Here is a 20,586-nt window from a genome sequence, read left to right on the forward strand (position 1 = left end):
ATGGTGCTGCATATATATATATATATGTTGGGCGCGATCGGTCAATCTGCGCGATCAACCGATCGCGCTGCGCTATTGAACGATCAAATTAAGATCAATTGGTCGCGCAGCAATCGGTCGATCGCGCAACAATCGGTCGATCGCGCAACAATCGGTCGATCGCGCAACAATCGGTCGATCGCGCAATGACATCTTTGCGCGATTGACCGATTGCGCTACGAGTATTTTTTCCCGTTATCAGCGGATCGCGCAGGAAAGGCTTTGCGCGATCTACCGATCGTGCAGGAATGGGTTTGCGCGATCGACCGATAGTGCAGGAAAAGTTTTGCGCGCTCAACCGATCGTGCAGGAAAAGTTTTGCGCGATCTACCGATCGTGCAGGAATGGGTTTGCGCGATCGACCGATCGTGCAGGAATGGTTTCGCGCGTTCGACCGATCGTGCAGGTAAAGTATTCCTTGGGGCGATTTCTCAAAGCAATAAAATTCATAGCAGGACAAATTTTCAGTATCACCATAGTGATTTATATAGTGACGTCACACTACGATTGATTTGCAGGTACAATCAATGTTACATCTTCGTGAATTCGGCCCCTGAACATCAGCCGATCGCGCCAAACCAATCCTGCACAATCGGCCGATCACTCATAACCATTCCTGCACAATCGGCCGATCGCGCAAAATCATTCCTGCACAATCGGCCGATCGCGCAAAACCATTCCTGCACAATCGGCCGATCACTCATAACCATTCCTGCACAATCGGCCGATCGCGCAAAATCATTCCTGCACAATCGGCCGATCGCGCCGAGCCATTCTCGCATGTTCGTTTCCGAATGTTGCGCGATCGACCGATTGTTGCGCGATCGACCGATTGTTGCGCGATCGACCGATTGTTGCGCGAACGACCGATTGTTGCGCGATCGACCGATTGTTGCGCGATCGACCGATTTCTGCGCGATCGACCGATTGCTGCGCGACCAATAGATATTTCAATAGCGCAGCGCGATCGGTCGATAGCGTAGCGCGATCAACCGATCGCGCAGATTGACCGATCGCGCCCAACATATATATATAAATATATATATAATGTGAGATTACTCACATTTAAGTTATACCTGCACCTCTAAGTTATGATGTGCCTTTATAAACAGGCTATATTTTGAAATATTGTAAACAAGTAAACAAGTAAACTGAATATTTTGAAATATTGTAAACAAGTAAACTGAAAACAATTAACCAAAACTATTTTTGGAGAGACTTTTACAAAAAATGTTGTGGTGCTTTTACATACTTGATATAAGGATCTCATTGTACATAGGCGATCTTTAATAGTTCTTCAAAGTAAACTTTAATGTTTGTGATGGAGATTTCTTTTTGACCATGTTTTTTAACAAAAAAAAAAAAGATAAGGATTATTTGGGGATCCCCTAAATGGTTAGAAGTAATCCTTGCTTTATTCGTTTAATATTTATTTTCTTTAAAATCTAGAAAGACCTAAAAACATTTGTAATCATCGTACCTCCATTCCCAATGTAGAAGACAAATTAATAAAGACAATTAATTAATCTGTCGACACTGAATACAAATAACAATCAAAATGATCAGCAAATTGATGATTGGCTTGAAATAATGGAAGATTAGACTACATTCCAACTGTCTTGACTTATTATTGTTTTAAAGACACTGGACACTATTGGTAAATTGTCAAAGACTAGTAGTCGCAGATGGTGTATCTCAACATATGCATAAAATAACAAACCTGTGAAAATTTGAGCTGAATTGGCCGTCGAAGAACCTTGTCCGCACCATGGCCACAAGAAGTTGTGTGCTTTCAGATGCTTGATTTCGAGACCTCGAATTCCAAATCTGAGGTCTGAAAAAATTACTTCTTTTTTAGAAAACTACAAGTTCAGATGGAGCCGTTTTACACATTGTTTATACTATCAACCTCTCCCCATTACTCATTTACCAAGTAAGGATTTATGCTAATAATTATTTTTAGTAATTAGGCCCTACCAATAATGTCCAGTGTCTTAAATTCACACAAACATTCTCCAAAACGCATCCTTGCGGAACATTCTTATCCTATAGCGTTGTATACAAAAACTTTCCTTTGGTTTTGTTTTTTCCTTTCGTTGGTCTCCACAGAAGTTATCTAAACTTAGCCCAATTGAAATATCAATTAAATCTCATATCAAAAGGCAAATTGTACAATGCTTTAAAGTTATGTGATTATTTGATCTGGCATATACATGTATCATATCATATCAGTCATCTAGAACTTGTTGGGGTTTTTTAAGTACATTTTAACTCGTTATTATTCATTTCAATTTTACTGTAAAATGCTGTATTAAAATTTTGGTATTCTTTACAACATTAAATGATCAACATTTTTAAATATTTTAAGTTTGAAGGAAATCCTAAAAATGCTTGTGTGTTAAAGTTTGCTTATAATTTCATTAAGAGTTACGCATTTTTTTCAAGCATTTTTGGAACCCTTGTGTTCTTACATATTTATCTAAGCAAAGAAAGAGGAGTGGAGGTTACGTTTTGACCCAACTCACCAGGGCCCAGTTTCATAGAGCTGCTATAGCTTAGCATGAAATTCCTGCCTCAATTTAAGACAGGATTACCAACAAAATGTCCAAATGATTTTCAGGCTGGATGAGCAAACATCAGCTGAATACCAGTACCAAGCAATATGCAACAAATGGAATGTTTGTTTTGTTTTTATGAAGGAAGAAATTTCATGCTAAGCAAACGTTTGCGCTTAGCAGCTCTACTAAATTGGGTCCTGACGTCATCTTCTGAATAACCTTGGTGTGCCACAGGTGGACAATGTCACAGTGCTTAATCAGTGAAGTGGGCATTTTAGGCAACGCGGCGGTGTTTACAAGTAAACCAATTTTGACCACCAAATGGTGAGCGTGGCACAGTCGCTGCATGTGCAAGCAGGCAAGGGGCCATAGTAGGAAGGGGCCGGGGCTGTCCCCACCACCACCCCCCCCCCCCCTCCGGAAGGGGCCGGGCGCAAATCCCCAACCTCCCCCTTTTTGTTTTTACTTATATATATTTTCATGCCTGCCCCCACCAACTTAGTTTGCGACTGGTTTTTAAACAAACTTGAATGCGAAGTAACCCTAGATCCTATTATTGTAGTTTTGCAAGTACAAACATGTTTGGTATCTCTTGTGATGGAGTGTTGGCTCTGAAAAGAGCCGATGTGGTCTTGACATTTCGAAAAGAGCACTCTACTTGTCTTCAGCCATTCTACTAAAGACGAACAGAGTAAACTGTTCGAAACATCCGAGACCACATCGCCAACAGACATACATGGTTGTACCCGCAAGGGTACGATATTATTTAGTATTTATATAAAGTTATGAGCCCGCCAACCACACAACCAATCAGAGCATTGATTGACTTACACTGGATCCTCTGAACCCCTATAAATAAGCCCACACTTCTCTTACCTCTTCAGTCTCCTGACGATGGCTAGAGCAAGCTAGTCGAAACGTTGAGACCAATTCCGAACTGACTCCGCGGCAGTACAATTAATTACGATCATATAAGCTAAATCAGTAGTCCAGTCTATATTCTATACCATCTGCCCTGGTAGTTAAAAGCAGGACAGTTCTTTTCAGAACTGAGAAGTCTCCCGAACCTCTGATTATATACTCCGCGGCAGTAAAATAAAGCAGACAGTTCTCTAAGAACAACTCTACCTGGCAAGTAGATACACACATCGTGTTACCGCAAACCAAATATACATATATAAAGTTACTTCTTATTCTTACCCCCATGTTAAAGACAGTTGACACTTTGAGTTATTGTCAAAGACCAAAAGACCAGTCTTCTCACTTGCCGTATCTCAACATATGAATAAAATCAATAACCTGTGAAAATTTGAGCTCAATCGGTCGGAAGTTGCGAGATAATAATGAAAGAAAAACACACCCTTGTCACACGAAGTTGTGTGTATTCAGATTCTTGATTTCGAGACCTCAAATTCTAATCTGAGGTCCCGAAATGAAATTAGTGGAAAATTAATTCTTTCTCGAAAACTACTCCACTTCAGAAGGAGCCGTTTCTAACAACATCTCCCCATTACTTGTTACCAAGTAAGGTTTTATGCTGACACTTTTCTTTATAGTACCTACCAATAGTGTCCACTGCCTTTTCGTCTCAGTGAGTTGAAAACTACTTAAGCATGTTGCTATTATTTAATTAGCAAAACTACTTAAATAGACTACGTTTTCATTACATTGTTCCTCATCTGAAAAACTACAGCACCTCAGAAAGAAATATGAATAAATATGTTAGGGATTCGTTTTAGCACCATTGTCTTCAAAGTGCGTAGCCGAAGTTTAGCGTAAATCTGTGGACACAACTAAATTTAGCATTTTTAAGAGTAAACTTCAAGCTATGGACATGGGTACATTATCAGGGACGGGGGGGGGGGGGGCTCACTTCATGTAAACCATTGCTGCTCAGTACATCCCGATATGTGAAGACTGTGCAGTTACTCACCAGAACCAGACATTGTGGATTGTGTTAAAAAAAAAAAAGTACCCCAAAAGTGTACCCAAACATGATGGCTGAGTTCGGGCGGTGTGTTCTTGGCCCGAGTGCGCTGTTCTCACGCCTGAACGATGAGAATATGACCCGAGAATGATTCACTCGGAACACTAGATCACACACCACCTTTCATCGGGGGTTTCGAGAACAACACTTTACAATATGGCAGCACAACATCAAGAGAATAAATAAATTAGATGCAAAATGACTCACAAATAGATCGTTAAATTTAATATTGATAAGTTGAAAGTTAATATAAGGAAATAATGAAAGTGTGATTTCTTTTCTACTGTCGGGTTTCCAACTGTTAAGAACATCCTATTTAACTGACGAGTCACTGTCACATGACCAGTACCGAACCTCTTTTCGTGGCGCTTTTATCACATCGTCGTTTGAGCGGATGAAGAACAGCGATCCGTCTTGTTCTCGCGAGCACCCAAGAACACACCGCCCGAACTCGGCCTATGATTCTCGAAAATCCACAATGGACCTTATGCATTGACGTCATCCAGCGGCCACCTTGGTGAAAAAACGGTGACGAAACAATCGAAACGCACAGATTTGTACGCGCGGCGCACAGGATTGGCCATTGAACAACCTCCTTTTGACCTGTAGGTGAGGGCGCCCTACTGAAGTGACGTCATGTGCATAAGGTCTATCCATGCGCGCACCGGGCGGCGCACTGGTGTTGAGCACTGCGCGCCACTGCTGCGGTGTACATGTGACTAGTTTTGTGCAGAAAGATATGAGGAAATCATGTTTATTTTCACACTTTATGGAAGTAAATTTTTATCCTCAACGCCTTACACAATGTCCTTGCCAGGACATCATGATATACTAATGAAGATCACTGACCACAAATATTTGCAACTAAATAGAAACCGAATCATCTTGAAAACGGTGCTTGTCTTAGGTACAGCGACGCGGAAACTGCATATAATTATAGTTGACATCGGCAGAGTATTTTGTCACAATTTCAGTATTTTACTCTGTGCTTAATTTAAAAAAAAATCAAGAATGTATTAAATCGTCATACATGCAGCCATCTCAAAGAAATCACATAGATTGTCGAGGAAGTTAAATTTCCATATAAAGTGAGAAGGGAAACGATTTTCTCGTGTCTTTGTGCACAAAATATTAGGCACAAGTTCACCGCAGCAGTGACGCGCGGCGCCCACTGACCAATATTTGCAACTAAATAGAAACCGAATCATCTTAAAACGGTGAATGTCTTGGGTGAGTTAGAGGAAAAAGACACGTAAACTGCATAAAAGTCGCTAAAATGCGTTACATTTTGTCAGAATTTCAGTATTTTACTTTGTGCTTAATTTAAACAACAAAATTATCAAGAATGTAGTACATCGTTGTATCATGTAAACCATGTCAGGGTAAATTGCATAGATTGTTAGAGGAAGACATTCAATTTCCCTAAAAAGTGAAAAGGAACGATTTTATCATGTTTTTTTATGCACAAAAATAGGCACAAAGACACACCGCATCGTGGCGCGCGGCACCCATGGCGGCGCCCAGTACTTGCACGCCTGGATCTCATCCATAGATATAGAATGTTTTAATTCTATATCTAAGTTCTCATCAAAAGAATTATACAAATATTGAGTGGCTCAGAGTGGAATGGGAGGAATAACATCGCAAGGTAAAATTTGGACTGTTCCATTTCACGAGGCGAAGCCGAGTGAAATGGAACAGTCCAAATTTTACCGAGTGGTAATAATTATTCCTTCCATTCCACGAATTAAAGCCACTCAATATTTGTTTTAGATAACTGACATAGATCCTTGTCATTTGAAGTATTTTTTAAAGTATAACATTATGAAAAATCACACAAATTACTGACAACCAATATTCATATAGCGCCGCGGAGCGGCAACAATGCACAAATCGGATCACAACCTTTTGCGCAGGTGCTCCTTTGTTTTAGCAGCGGCGCGGCGGCGCTGTACTGCTTAAAAACATTGGGAACAAGGATGATTCTAACTGTTGAATGGGAAATGCTATTCCCCATAGGCGAATAGGTATTTTTGATCGCCGGTGCGGAATGGAGTAATAGTGAATGTCACGTGAAGTAAGTTCCACCAATCAAATGACAAGGATCTGTATGTCAGTTATATAAAGCTATGCGCCCACACGGCTTCAAAACATTAGTGCGTGTTTAGCGGGATGTTATTATTATCGGTTTATTAAAACACATTCAAACATCGCAGCTACAAGCTGAATGTTAGCGCTCTAGTCAATATATATAGCTCTACGTCCTCATCTAGTTTCTGTTTCCATAAACAGTGAAAAGGAACAACTTCCTTTCTTTGAACTTTGATTGGCTGGTTGCGCAGGAACGAAAAAAAGTTTAACTTTTACTTTTAATGGTCAGGAACCATGACAAACAAATATTGAAAACGTTTTTTATAAAACACATAAGAATTGGTCACGTGATATTGTCGGGATCTCGACAAAAACTAATTTTGACCACTTTATCACTGCTACTAATAATTGGCGGACTTTTACGAGCACGGCTCGGACGAAAGCTTGTAACTTTCTCGACCCCCATCAAATCAATATCAATATTGTTGGGTCAAATCGGCCAAAAATCTGACATAGCATTTTTAACGGTAAGCAAGTTTGCGTGCTTTCTGTAGCAGAAAAATTTGCTTAAGCCTTAGCGTATTTCACAGGTTAGCAGAAAAAAACGGGCGGCCATTATTGCGTGTTTACCGTGGATTTGCATTGTGATGTCATTTATGTTCGTGCGGTAAGCACCGGAAGATTAGCATACCCTTTCGTGTGCTTACGGTTGGCAGCGCTATGAAATAGAAATTGCACAGTAAGCAAAAAATCGGCCGCTAAGCAGCGCTATGAAAATGGGCCCTGGTCTAATTTGGTTATTAACCATAGATACAGAACTAAAGTAATATATCTATGTTATTAACTTACGCGCAATGTACCTGCTCTAATTTGGTTTAAAACAGACCAATCATAAAGTCTGTGTGTAGTGCAAACTACCACCATTAACTAGCATAGCGCCCTCTTTGTTGTGTTGTTGCACTAACACAGTCCACACGCTCCATCATTAAATACCAAAAGAACAACTTGGTTTCGTATCCAAAATGTTCGACCCCATGAGTAGCTTGTGTACGAAACAACTTCTGTTGTAGACAACCCGGGTATATCATGTGAGTGTGAGAACTGCAACAAGTTGTCAAATTTCTCTTCTTTTCTCATCACATTTGCTGTACTGCCTGTGGAGTGTTATTTCCTCGATAGAAAGATGCCACCGAAGAAGAAGAACAAGAAGAAGAAGCAGTGCAATGGTTTTTATATGTACATGCTGGATAAGAAACGAGGTTTTTGAGATAGAATGTGATGTGGCAAAGATCTGACAACGCGATCCCCCAGTTGGCTCATTCAGGATGGAAGGTAGGCTTGAATTTCTTCTTGAAAAGACCTTTGGTGGATTTCACAATGAGTTAAGACTAGACTTATCTTGCGTTAGGACGAGCTACTCATTCTAACTTAGGACTAGCCACACGTTTTGTGTATCTCCTAGGTGTAGGACTAGTCTTACGTTAGGACTCGTAGTCGTAGTCATGTCTTTGTGAAATGGACACGGGGACTATTGAATTCCCCTGTTGCCTTATTGGTAAATGTCAAAGACTTACTTCAATAAACTATTAAAGGCATCCCTGTGAGCCTTAAAGGGGTCTAAAATTTTGGGCCTCCTAAACGCTATACGCTTTTAAAATCAGCGATGATAGATGAAAGTTTTACGACCAAGTTTGTTCACTTTGGACCAAAAATCAAAACTCACAAAATTCTCAATAAATCTAAACATTTTTGTTGTTTACCCAGTCTCAACTGATCAAATGTCTTCAGTAGTCCGTTCTGTATCAATTGGGACAATAAAATCATCAAAACTTTTTTGACCCCCAAATCTGAAAATTTGACCATACCGGTATGGTCGATTTTGTTCATTTTGGACCAAAAATCCAAACTCGCAAAATTCTCAATAAATAAATTTGTTCACCCCAAATCTGAAAAATCGACCCATGCCGGCATCACAATTTTTTGGGGATTTTTGACCAAAAACACAAACTCACAAAAATTCGTAATAAATCTCTAACTTTTGCTTATATACCCAGTCCGACCTAATAAAATGTCTTCAGTAGTATCTTCTGTATCATTTGAAAGCATAAATTCACCAAAAATTTGTTCACCTCAAATCTGAAAAATCGACCCATGCCGGCATCACAATTTTTTTTGGATTTTTGACCAAAAACACAAACTCACTAAATTCTTAATAAATCTCAAACTTTTGCTCATTTACCCAGTCCGCACTGATAAAATGTCTTCAGTAGTATCTTCTGTATCATTTGAAAGCATAAATTCACCGAAAATTTGTTCACCCCAAATCTGAAAAATCGACCCATGCCAGCATCACAATTTTTTTTTGGATTTTCGACCAAAAACACAAACTCACAAAATTCATAATAAATCTCTAACTTTTGCTTATATCCCCAGTCCGCACTGATAAAATGTCTGCAGTAGTATCTTTTGTATCATTTGAAAGCATAAATTCACCGAAAAATTTGTTCACCCCAAATCTGAAAAATCGACCCATGCCAGCATCACAATTTTTTTTTGGATTTTCGACCAAAAACACAAACTCACAAAATTCATAATAAATCTCTAACTTTTGCTTATATACCCAGTCCGCACTGATAAAATGTCTGCAGTAGTATCTTTTGTATCATTTGAAAGCATAAATTCACCGAAAAATTTGTTCACCCCAAATCTGAAAAACCGACCCATGCCGGCATCACAATTTTTTTTGGATTTTTGGTCAAAAACACAAACTCACAAAATTCGTAATAAATCTCTAACTTTTGCTTATATACCCAGTCCGCACTGATAAAATGTCTTCAGTAGTATCTTCTGTATCATTTGAAAGCATAAATTCACCGAAAATTTGTTCACCTCAAATCTGAAAAATCGACCCATGCCGGCATCCCAATTTTTTTTTGATTTTTGACCAAAAACACAAACTCACAAAATTTGTAATAAATCTCTAACTTTTGCTTATATACCCAGTCCGCACTGATAAAATGTCTTCAGTAGTATCTTCTGTATCATTTGAAAGCATAAATTCACCGAAAATTTTTTCACCCCAAATCTGAAAAATCGACCCATGCCGGCATCACAATTTTTTGGGGATTTTTGACCAAAAACACAAAGTCACTAAATTCTTAATAAATCTCAAACTTTTGCTAATTTACCCAGTCCGCACTGATAAAATGTCTGCAGTAGTATCTTCTGTATCATTTGAAAGCATAAATTCACCGAAAATTTGTTCACCCCAAATCTGAAAAATCGACCCATGCCGGCATCACAATTTTTGGGGGATTTTTGACCAAAAACACAAACTAACAAAATTCTTAATAAATCTCTAACTTTTGCTTATATACCCAGTCCGCACTGATAAAATGTCTTCAGTAGTATCTTGTGTATCATTTGAAAGCATAAATTCACCGAAAAATTTTTCACCCCAAATCTGAAAAATCGACCCATGCCGGCATCACAATCTTTGGGGGATTTTTGACCAAAAACACAAACTCACAAAATTCGTAATAAATCTCTAACTTTTGGTTATATACCCAGTCCGCATTGATAAAATGTCTTCAGTAGTATCTTATGTATCATTTGAAAGCATAAATTCACCGAAAATTTGTTCACCCCAAATCTGAAAAATTTACCCATGCCGGCATCACAGATTTTTTAAATTTTTGACCAAAAACACAAACTCACAAAATTCTTAATAAATCTCAAACTTTTGCTAATTTACCCAGTCCGCACTGATAAAATGTCTGCAGTAGTATCTTCTGTATCATTTGAAAGCATAAATTCACCGAAAATTTGTTCACCCCAAATCTGAAAAATTTACCAATGCCGGCATCACAGATTTTTTAAATTTTTGAACAAAAACACAAACTCACAAAATTCTTAATAAATCTCAAACTTTTGCTAATTTACCCAGTCAGCACTGATAAAATGTCTTCAGTAGTATCTTATGTATCATTTGAAAGCATAAATTCACCGAAAATTTGTTCACCCCAAATCTGAAAAATCGACCCATGCCGGCATCACAATTTTTTTGGGATTTTTGATCAAAAACACAAACTCACAAAATTCGTAATAAATCTCTAACTTTTGCTTATATACCCAGTCCGCACTGATAAAATATCTGCAGTAGTATCTTCTGTATCATTTGAAAGCATAAATTCACCGAAAATTTGTTCACCCCAAATCTGAAAAATCGACCCATGCCGGCATCACAATTTTTTGGGGATTTTTGACCAAAAACACAAACTAACAAAATTCTTAATAAATCTCTAACTTTTGCTTATATACCCAGTCCGCACTGATAAAATGTCTTCAGTAGTATCTTGTGTATCATTTGAAAGCATAAATTCACCGAAAAATTTTTCACCCCAAATCTGAAAAATCGACCCATGCCGGCATCACAATTTTTGGGGGATTTTTGACCAAAAACACAAACTCACAAAATTCGTAATAAATCTCTAACTTTTGCTTATATACCCAGTCCGCACTGATAAAATGTCTTCAGTAGTATCTTATGTATCATTTGAAAGCATAAATTCACCGAAAATTTGTTCACCCCAAATCTGAAAAATCGACCCATGCCGGCATCACAATTTTTTTTTTATTTTTGGTCAAAAACACAAACTCACAAAATTCTTAATAAATCTCAAACTTTTGCTAATTTACCCAGTCCGCACTGATAAAATGTCTGCAGTAGTATCTTCTGTATCATTTGAAAGCATAAATTCACCGAAAATTTGTTCACCCCAAATCTGAAAAATCGACCCATGCCGGCATCACAATTTTTTGAGGATTTTTGACCAAAAACACAAAGTCACTAAATTTTTAATAAATCTCAAACTTTTGCTAATTTACCCAGTCCGCACAGATAAAATGTCTGCAGTAGTATCTTCTGTATCATTTGAAAGCATAATTTCACCGAAAATTTGTTCACCCCAAATCTGAAAAATCGACCCATGCCAGCATCACAATTTTTTTTTTATTTTTGGTCAAAAACACAAACTCACAAAATTCTTAATAAATCTCAAACTTTTGCTAATTTACCCAGTCCGCACTGATAAAATGTCTGCAGTAGTATCTTCTGTATCATTTGAAAGCATAAATTCACCGAAAATTTGTTCACCCCAAATCTGAAAAATCGACCCATGCCGGCATCACAATTTTTTGAGGATTTTTGACCAAAAACACAAAGTCACTAAATTTTTAATAAATCTCAAACTTTTGCTAATTTACCCAGTCCGCACAGATAAAATGTCTGCAGTAGTATCTTCTGTATCATTTGAAAGCATAAATTCACCGAAAATTTGTTCACCCCAAATCTGAAAAATCGACCCATGCCGGCATCACAATTTTTTGAGGATTTTTGACCAAAAACACAAAGTCACTAAATTTTTAATAAATCTCAAACTTTTGCTAATTTACCCAGTCCGCACAGATAAAATGTCTGCAGTAGTATCTTCTGTATCATTTGAAAGCATAATTTCACCGAAAATTTGTTCACCCCAAATCTGAAAAATCGACCCATGCCAGCATCACAATTTTTTTTTGGATTTTCGACCAAAAACACAAACTCACAAAATTCATAATAAATCTCTAACTTTTGCTTATATACCCAGTCCGCACTGATAAAATGTCTGCAGTAGTATCTTTTGTATCATTTGAAAGCATAAATTCACCGAAAAATTTGTTCACCCCAAATCTGAAAAACCGACCCATGCCGGCATCACAATTTTTTTTGGATTTTTGGTCAAAAACACAAACTCACAAAATTCGTAATAAATCTCTAACTTTTGCTTATATACCCAGTCCGCACTGATAAAATGTCTTCAGTAGTATCTTCTGTATCATTTGAAAGCATAAATTCACCGAAAATTTGTTCACCTCAAATCTGAAAAATCGACCCATGCCGGCATCCCAATTTATTTTTGATTTTTGACCAAAAACACAAACTCACAAAATTTGTAATAAATCTCTAACTTTTGCTTATATACCCAGTCCGCACTGATAAAATGTCTTCAGTAGTATCTTATGTATCATTTGAAAGCATAAATTCACCGAAAAATTTGTTCACCTCAAATCTGAAAAATCGACCCATGCCGGCATCACAGATTTTTTTGGATTTTTGACCAAAAACACAAACTCACAAAATTCTTAATCAATCTCAAACTTTTGCTAATTTACCCAGTCCGCACTGATAAAATGTCTGCAGTAGTATCTTCTGTATCATTTGAAAGCATAAATTCACCGAAAATTTGTTCACCCCAAATCTGAAAAATCGACCCATGCCGGCATCACAATTTTTGGGGGATTTTTGACCAAAAACACAAACTAACAAAATTCTTAATAAATCTCTAACTTTTGCTTATATACCCAGTCCGCACTGATAAAATGTCTGCAGTAGTATCTTCTGTATCATTTGAAAGCATAAATTCACCGAAAATTTGTTCACCCCAAATCTGAAAAATCGACCCATGCCAGCATCACAATTTTTTTTTGGATTTTTGACCAAAAACACAAACTCACAAAATTCATAATAAATCTCTAACTTTTGCTTATATACCCAGTCCGCACTGATAAAATGTCTGCAGTAGTATCTTTTGTATCATTTGAAAGCATAAATTCACCGAAAAATTTGTTCACCCCAAATCTGAAAAACCGACCCATGCCGGCATCACAATTTTTTTTGGATTTTTGGTCAAAAACACAAACTCACAAAATTCGTAATAAATCTCTAACTTTTGCTTATATACCCAGTCCGCACTGATAAAATGTCTTCAGTAGTATCTTCTGTATCATTTGAAAGCATAAATTCACCGAAAATTTGTTCACCTCAAATCTGAAAAATCGACCCATGCCGGCATCCCAATTTTTTTTTGATTTTTGACCAAAAACACAAACTCACAAAATTTGTAATAAATCTCTAACTTTTGCTTATATACCCAGTCCGCACTGATAAAATGTCTTCAGTAGTATATTATGTATCATTTGAAAGCATAAATTCACCGAAAATTTGTTCACCTCAAATCTGAAAAATCGACCCATGCCGGCATCACAGATTTTTTTGGATTTTTGACCAAAAACACAAACTCACTAAATTCTTAATAAATCTCAAACTTTTGCTCATTTACCCAGTCCGCACTGATAAAATGTCTTCAGTAGTATCTTTTGTATCATTTGGAAGCATAAATTCACCGAAAATTTGTTCACACCAAATCTGAAAAATCGACCCATGCTTGCATCACAATTTTTTTTGGATTTTTGACCAAAAACACAAACTCACAAAATTCTTAATAAATCTCTAAATTTTTCTTATACACCCAGTCCGCACTGATGAAATGTCTTCAGTAGTATCTTCTGTATCATTTGAAAGCATAAATTCACAAAAAAAAATTTCACCCCAAATCTGAAAAATCGACCCATGCCGGCATCACAATTTTTTTTGGATTTTTGACCAAAAACACAAACTCACTAAATTCTTAATAAACCTCAAACTTTTGCTTATATACCCAGTCCGCACTGATAAAATGTCTTCAGTAGTATCTTCTGTATCATTTGAAAGCATAAATTCACCGAAAAATTTTTCACCCCAAATCTGAAAAATCGACCCATGCCGGCATCACAATTTTTGGGGGATTTTTGACCAAAAACACAAACTCACAAAATTCGTAATAAATCTCTAACTTTTGCTTATATACCCAGTCCGCACTGATAAAATGTCTTCAGTAGTATCTTATGTATCATTTGAAAGCATAAATTCACCGAAAATTTGTTCACCCCAAATCTGAAAAATTTACCAATGCCGGCATCACAGATTTTTTAAATTTTTGAACAAAAACACAAACTCACAAAATTCTTAATAAATCTCAAACTTTTGCTAATTTACCCAGTCCGCACTGATAAAATGTCTTCAGTAGTATCTTATGTATCATTTGAAAGCATAAATTCACCGAAAATTTGTTCACCCCAAATCTGAAAAATCGACCCATGCCGGCATCACAATTTTTTTGGGATTTTTGATCAAAAACACAAACTCACAAAATTCGTAATTAATCTCTAACTTTTGCTTATATACCCAGTCCGCACTGATAAAATGTCTGCAGTAGTATCTTCTGTATCATTTGAAAGCATAAATTCACCGAAAATTTGTTCACCCCAAATCTGAAAAATCGACCCATGCCGGCATCACAATTTTTTTGGGATTTTTGACCAAAAACACAAACTAACAAAATTCTTAATAAATCTCTAACTTTTGCTCATTTACCCAGTCCGCACTGATTAAATGTCTTCAGTAGTATCTTCTGTATCATTTGAAAGCATAAATTCACCGAAAATTTGTTCACCCCAAATCTGAAAAATCGACCCATGCCGGCATCACAGATTTTTTTTGATTTTTGACCAAAAACACAAAGTCACTAAATTCTTAATAAATCTCAAACTTTTGCTAATTTACCCAGTCCGCACAGATAAAATGTCTGCAGTAGTATCTTCTGTATCATTTGAAAGCATAAATTCACCGAAAATTTGTTCACCCCAAATCTGAAAAATCGACCCATTCCGGCATCACAATTTTTTGGGGATTTTTGACCAAAAACACAAACTAACAAAATTCTTAATAAATCTCTAACTTTTGCTCATTTACCCAGTCCGCACTGATAAAATGTCTTCAGTAGTATCTTATGTATCATTTGAAAGCATAAATTCACCGAAAAATTGTTCATCCCAAATCTGAAAATCGACCCATGCCAGCATCACAATTTTTTGGGGATTTTTGACCAAAAACACAAACTCACAAAATTCGTAATAAATCTCTAACTTTTGCTTATATACCCAGTCCGCATTGATAAAATGTCTTCAGTAGTATCTTATGTATCATTTGAAAGCATAAATTCACCGAAAATTTGTTCACCCCAAATCTGAAAAATTTACCCATGCCGGCATCACAGATTTTTTAAATTTTTGACCAAAAACACAAACTCACAAAATTCTTAATAAATCTCAAACTTTTGCTAATTTACCCAGTCCGCACTGATAAAATGTCTGCAGTAGTATCTTCTGTATCATTTGAAAGCATAAATTCACCGAAAATTTGTTCACCCCAAATCTGAAAAATTTACCAATGCCGGCATCACAGATTTTTTAAATTTTTGAACAAAAACACAAACTCACAAAATTCTTAATAAATCTCAAACTTTTGCTAATTTACCCAGTCCGCACTGATAAAATGTCTTCAGTAGTATCTTATGTATCATTTGAAAGCATAAATTCACCGAAAATTTGTTCACCCCAAATCTGAAAAATCGACCCATGCCGGCATCACAATTTTTTTGGGATTTTTGATCAAAAACACAAACTCACAAAATTCGTAATAAATCTCTAACTTTTGCTTATATACCCAGTCCGCACTGATAAAATGTCTGCAGTAGTATCTTCTGTATCATTTGAAAGCATAAATTCACCGAAAAATTGTTCACCCCAAATCTGAAAAATCGACCCATGCCGGCATCACAATTTTTTTGGGATTTTTGACCAAAAACACAAACTAACAAAATTCTTAATAAATCTCTAACTTTTGCTCATTTACCCAGTCCGCACTGATTAAATGTCTTCAGTAGTATCTTCTGTATCATTTGAAAGCATAAATTCACCGAAAAATTGTTCACCCCAAATCTGAAAAATCGACCCATGCCGGCATCACAATTTTTTTGGGATTTTTGACCAAAAACACAAACTAACAAAATTCTTAATAAATCTCTAACTTTTGCTCATTTACCCAGTCCGCACTGATTAAATGTCTTCAGTAGTATCTTCTGTATCATTTGAAAGCATAAATTCACCGAAAATTTGTTCACCTCAAATCTGAAAAATCGACCCATGCCTGCATCACAATTTTTTTTGGATTTTTGACCAAAAACACAAACTCACAAAATTCTTAATAAATCTCTAAATTTTTCTTATATACCCAGTCCGCACTGATAAAATGTCTTCAGTAGTATCTTCTGTATCATTTGAAAGCATAAATTCACAAAAAAAAATTTCACCCCAAATCTGAAAAATCGACCCATGCCGGCATCACAATTTTTTTTGGATTTTTGACCAAAAACACAAACTCACTAAATTCTTAATAAATCTCAAACTTTTGCTTATATACCCAGTCCGCACTGATAAAATGTCTTCAGTAGTATCTTCTGTATCATTTGAAAGCATAAATTCACCGAAAATTTTTTCACCCCAAATCTGAAAAATCGACCCATGCCGGCCTTACAATTTTTTGGGGATTTTTGACCAAAAACACAAACTCACAAAATTCGTAATAAATCTCTAACTTTTGCTTATATACCCAGTCCGCACTGATAAAATGTCTTCAGTAGTATCTTCTGTATCATTTGAAAGCATAAATTCACCGAAAATTTGTTCACCCCAAATCTGAAAAATTTACCAATGCCGGCATCACAGATTTTTTAAATTTTTGAACAAAAACACAAACTCACAAAATTCTTAATAAATCTCAAACTTTTGCTAATTTACCCAGTCCGCACTGATAAAATGTCTTCAGTAGTATCTTATGTATCATTTGAAAGCATAAATTCACCGAAAATTTGTTCACCCCAAATCTGAAAAATCGACCCATGCCGGCATCACAATTTTTTTGGGATTTTTGATCAAAAACACAAACTCACAAAATTCGTAATAAATCTCTAACTTTTGCTTATATACCCAGTCCGCACTGATAAAATGTCTGCAGTAGTATCTTCTGTATCATTTGAAAGCATAAATTCACCGAAAATTTGTTCACCCCAAATCTGAAAAATCGACCCATGCCGGCATCACAATTTTTGTGGGATTTTTGACCAAAAACACAAACTAACAAAATTCTTAATAAATCTCTAACTTTTGCTCATTTACCCAGTCCGCACTGATTAAATGTCTTCAGTAGTATCTTCTGTATCATTTGAAAGCATAAATTCACCGAAAATTTGTTCACCCCAAATCTGAAAAATCGACCCATGCCGGCATCACAGATTTTTTTTGATTTTTGACCAAAAACACAAAGTCACTAAATTCTTAATAAATCTCAAACTTTTGCTAATTTACCCAGTCCGCACAGATAAAATGTCTGCAGTAGTATCTTCTGTATCATTTGAAAGCATAAATTCACCGAAAATTTGTTCACCCCAAATCTGAAAAATCGACCCATGCCGGCATCACAATTTTTTGGGGAATTTTTGACCAAAAACACAAACTAACAAAATTCTTAATAAATCTCTAACTTTTGCTCATTTACCCAGTCCGCACTGATAAAATGTCTTCAGTAGTATCTTATGTATCATTTAAAAGCATAAATTCACCGAAAATTTGTTCACCCCAAATCTGAAAAATCGACCCATGCCGGCATCACAATTTTTGGGGGATTTTTGACCAAAAACACAAACTCACAAAATTCGTAATAAATCTCTAACTTTTGCTTATATACCCAGTCCGCACTGATAAAATGTCTTCAGTAGTATCTTATGTATCATTTGAAAGCATAAATTCATCGAAAATTTGTTCACCCCAAATCTGAGAAATTTACCCATGCCGGCATCACAGATTTTTTAAATTTTTGACCAAAAACACAAACTCACAAAATTCTTAATAAATCTCTAACTTTTGCTTATATACCCAGTCCGCACTGATAAAATGTCTTCAGTAGTATCTTCTGTATCAGTTGAAAGCATAAATTCACCGAAAATTTGTTCACCCCAAATCTGAAAAATCGACCCATGCCGGCATCACAATTTTTTGTTGATTTTTGACCAAAAACACAAACTAACAAAATTCTTAATAAATCTCTAACTTTTGCTCATTTACCCAGTCCGCACTGATAAAATGTCTTCAGTAGTATCTTATGTATCATTTGAAAGCATAAACTCACCGAAAAATTTTTCACCCCAAATCTGAAAAATCGACCCATGCCGGCATCACAATTTTTTGGGGATTTTTGACCAAAAACACAAACTCACAAAATTCGTAATAAATCTCTAACTTTTGCTTATATACCCAGTCCGCACTGATAAAATGTCTTCAGTAGTATCTTGTGTATCATTTGAAAGCATAAATTCACCGAAAATGTGTTCACCCCAAATCTGAAAAATCGACCCATGCCGGCATCACAGATTTTTTTAAATTTTTGACCAAAAACACAAACTCACAAAATTCTTAATAAATCTCAAACTTTTGCTAATTTACCCAGTCCGCACTGATAAAATGTCTGCAGTAGTATCTTCTGTATCATTTGAAAGCATAAATTCACCGAAAATTTGTTCACCCCAAATCTGAAAAATCGACCCATGCCGGCATCACAATTTTTGGGGGATTTTTGACCAAAAACACAAACTAACAAAATTCTTAATAAATCTCTAACTTTTGCTTATATACCCAGTCCGCACTGATAAAATGTCTTCAGTAGTATCTTCTGTATCATTTGAAAGCATAAATTCACCGAAAATTTTTTCACCCCAAATCTGAAAAATCGACCCATGCCGGCATCACAATTTTTTGGGGATTTTTGACCAAAAACACAAACTCACAAAATTCTTAATAAATCTCAAACTTTTGCTAATTTACCCAGTCCGCACTGATAAAATGTCTGCAGTAGTATCTTCTGTATCATTTGAAAGCATAAATTCACCAAAAATTTGTTCACCCCAAATCTGAAAAATCGACCCATGCCGGCATCACAATTTTTGGGGGATTTTTGACCAAAAACACAAACTAACAAAATTCTTAATAAATCTCTAACTTTTGCTTATATACCCAGTCCGCACTGATAAAATGTCTTCAGTAGTATCTTCTGTATCATTTGAAAGCATAAATTCACCGAAAAATTTTTCACCCCAAATCTGAAAAATCGACCCATGCCGGCATCACAATTTTTGGGGGATTTTTGACCAAAAACACAAACTCACAAAATTCGTAATAAATCTCTAACTTTTGCTTATATACCCAGTCCGCACTGATAAAATGTCTTCAGTAGTATCTTGTGTATCATTTGAAAGCATAAATTCACCGAAAATGTGTTCACCCCAAATCTGAAAAATCGACCCATGCCGGCATCACAGATTTTTTTAAATTTTTGACCAAAAACACAAACTCACAAAATTCTTAATAAATCTCAAACTTTTGCTAATTTACCCATTCCGCACTGATAAAATGTCTGCAGTAGTATCTTCTGTATCATTTGAAAGCATAAATTCACCGAAAATTTGTTCACCCCAAATCTGAAAAATCGACCCATGCCGGCATCACAATTTTTGGGGGATTTTTGACCAAAAACACAAACTAACAAAATTCTTAATAAATCTCTAACTTTTGCTTATATACCCAGTCCGCACTGATAAAATGTCTTCAGTAGTATCTTCTGTATCATTTGAAAGCATAAATTCACCGAAAATTTTTTCACCCCAAATCTGAAAAATCGACCCATGCCGGCATCACAATTTTTTGGGGATTTTTGACCAAAAACACAAACTCAGAAAATTCGTAATAAATCTCTAACTTTTGCTTATATACCCAGTCCGCACTAATAAAATGTCTTCAGTAGTATCTTATGTATCATTTGAAAGCATAAATTCACCGAAAATTTGTTCACCCCAAATCTGAAAAATTTACCCATGCCGGCATTACAGATTTTTTAAATTTTTGAACAAAAACACAAACTCACAAAATTCTTAATAAATCTCAAACTTTTGCTAATTTACCCAGTCCGCACTGATAAAATGTCTTCAGTAGTATCTTCTGTATCATTTGAAAGCATAAATTCACCGAAAATTTGTTCACCCCAAATCTGAAAAATCGACCCATGCCGGCATCACAATTTTTTGGGGATTTTTGACCAAAAAC

At 36.2% G+C, this 20,586-nt stretch overlaps 1 protein-coding gene across 1 annotated transcript in view; it reads left to right on the forward strand.

Moving 5' to 3' along the window:
* The first annotated feature begins 7,755 nt into the window (after positions 1–7,755).
* The window catches only part of LOC139951651 (kielin/chordin-like protein), a 193,090-nt gene continuing 180,259 nt past the window's right edge, over positions 7,756–20,586 (forward strand). The window contains exon 1 of the mRNA XM_071950624.1: positions 7,756–8,007. Within this exon, the coding sequence (XP_071806725.1) occupies positions 7,954–8,007 (54 nt within the window). The 5' untranslated portion in view covers positions 7,756–7,953. The remainder of the gene's footprint in view (positions 8,008–20,586) is intronic.

This window comes from Asterias amurensis, chromosome 19 (assembly GCF_032118995.1).
Source record: "Asterias amurensis chromosome 19, ASM3211899v1".
NCBI classification, from domain to species: Eukaryota; Metazoa; Echinodermata; class Asteroidea; order Forcipulatida; family Asteriidae; genus Asterias; species Asterias amurensis.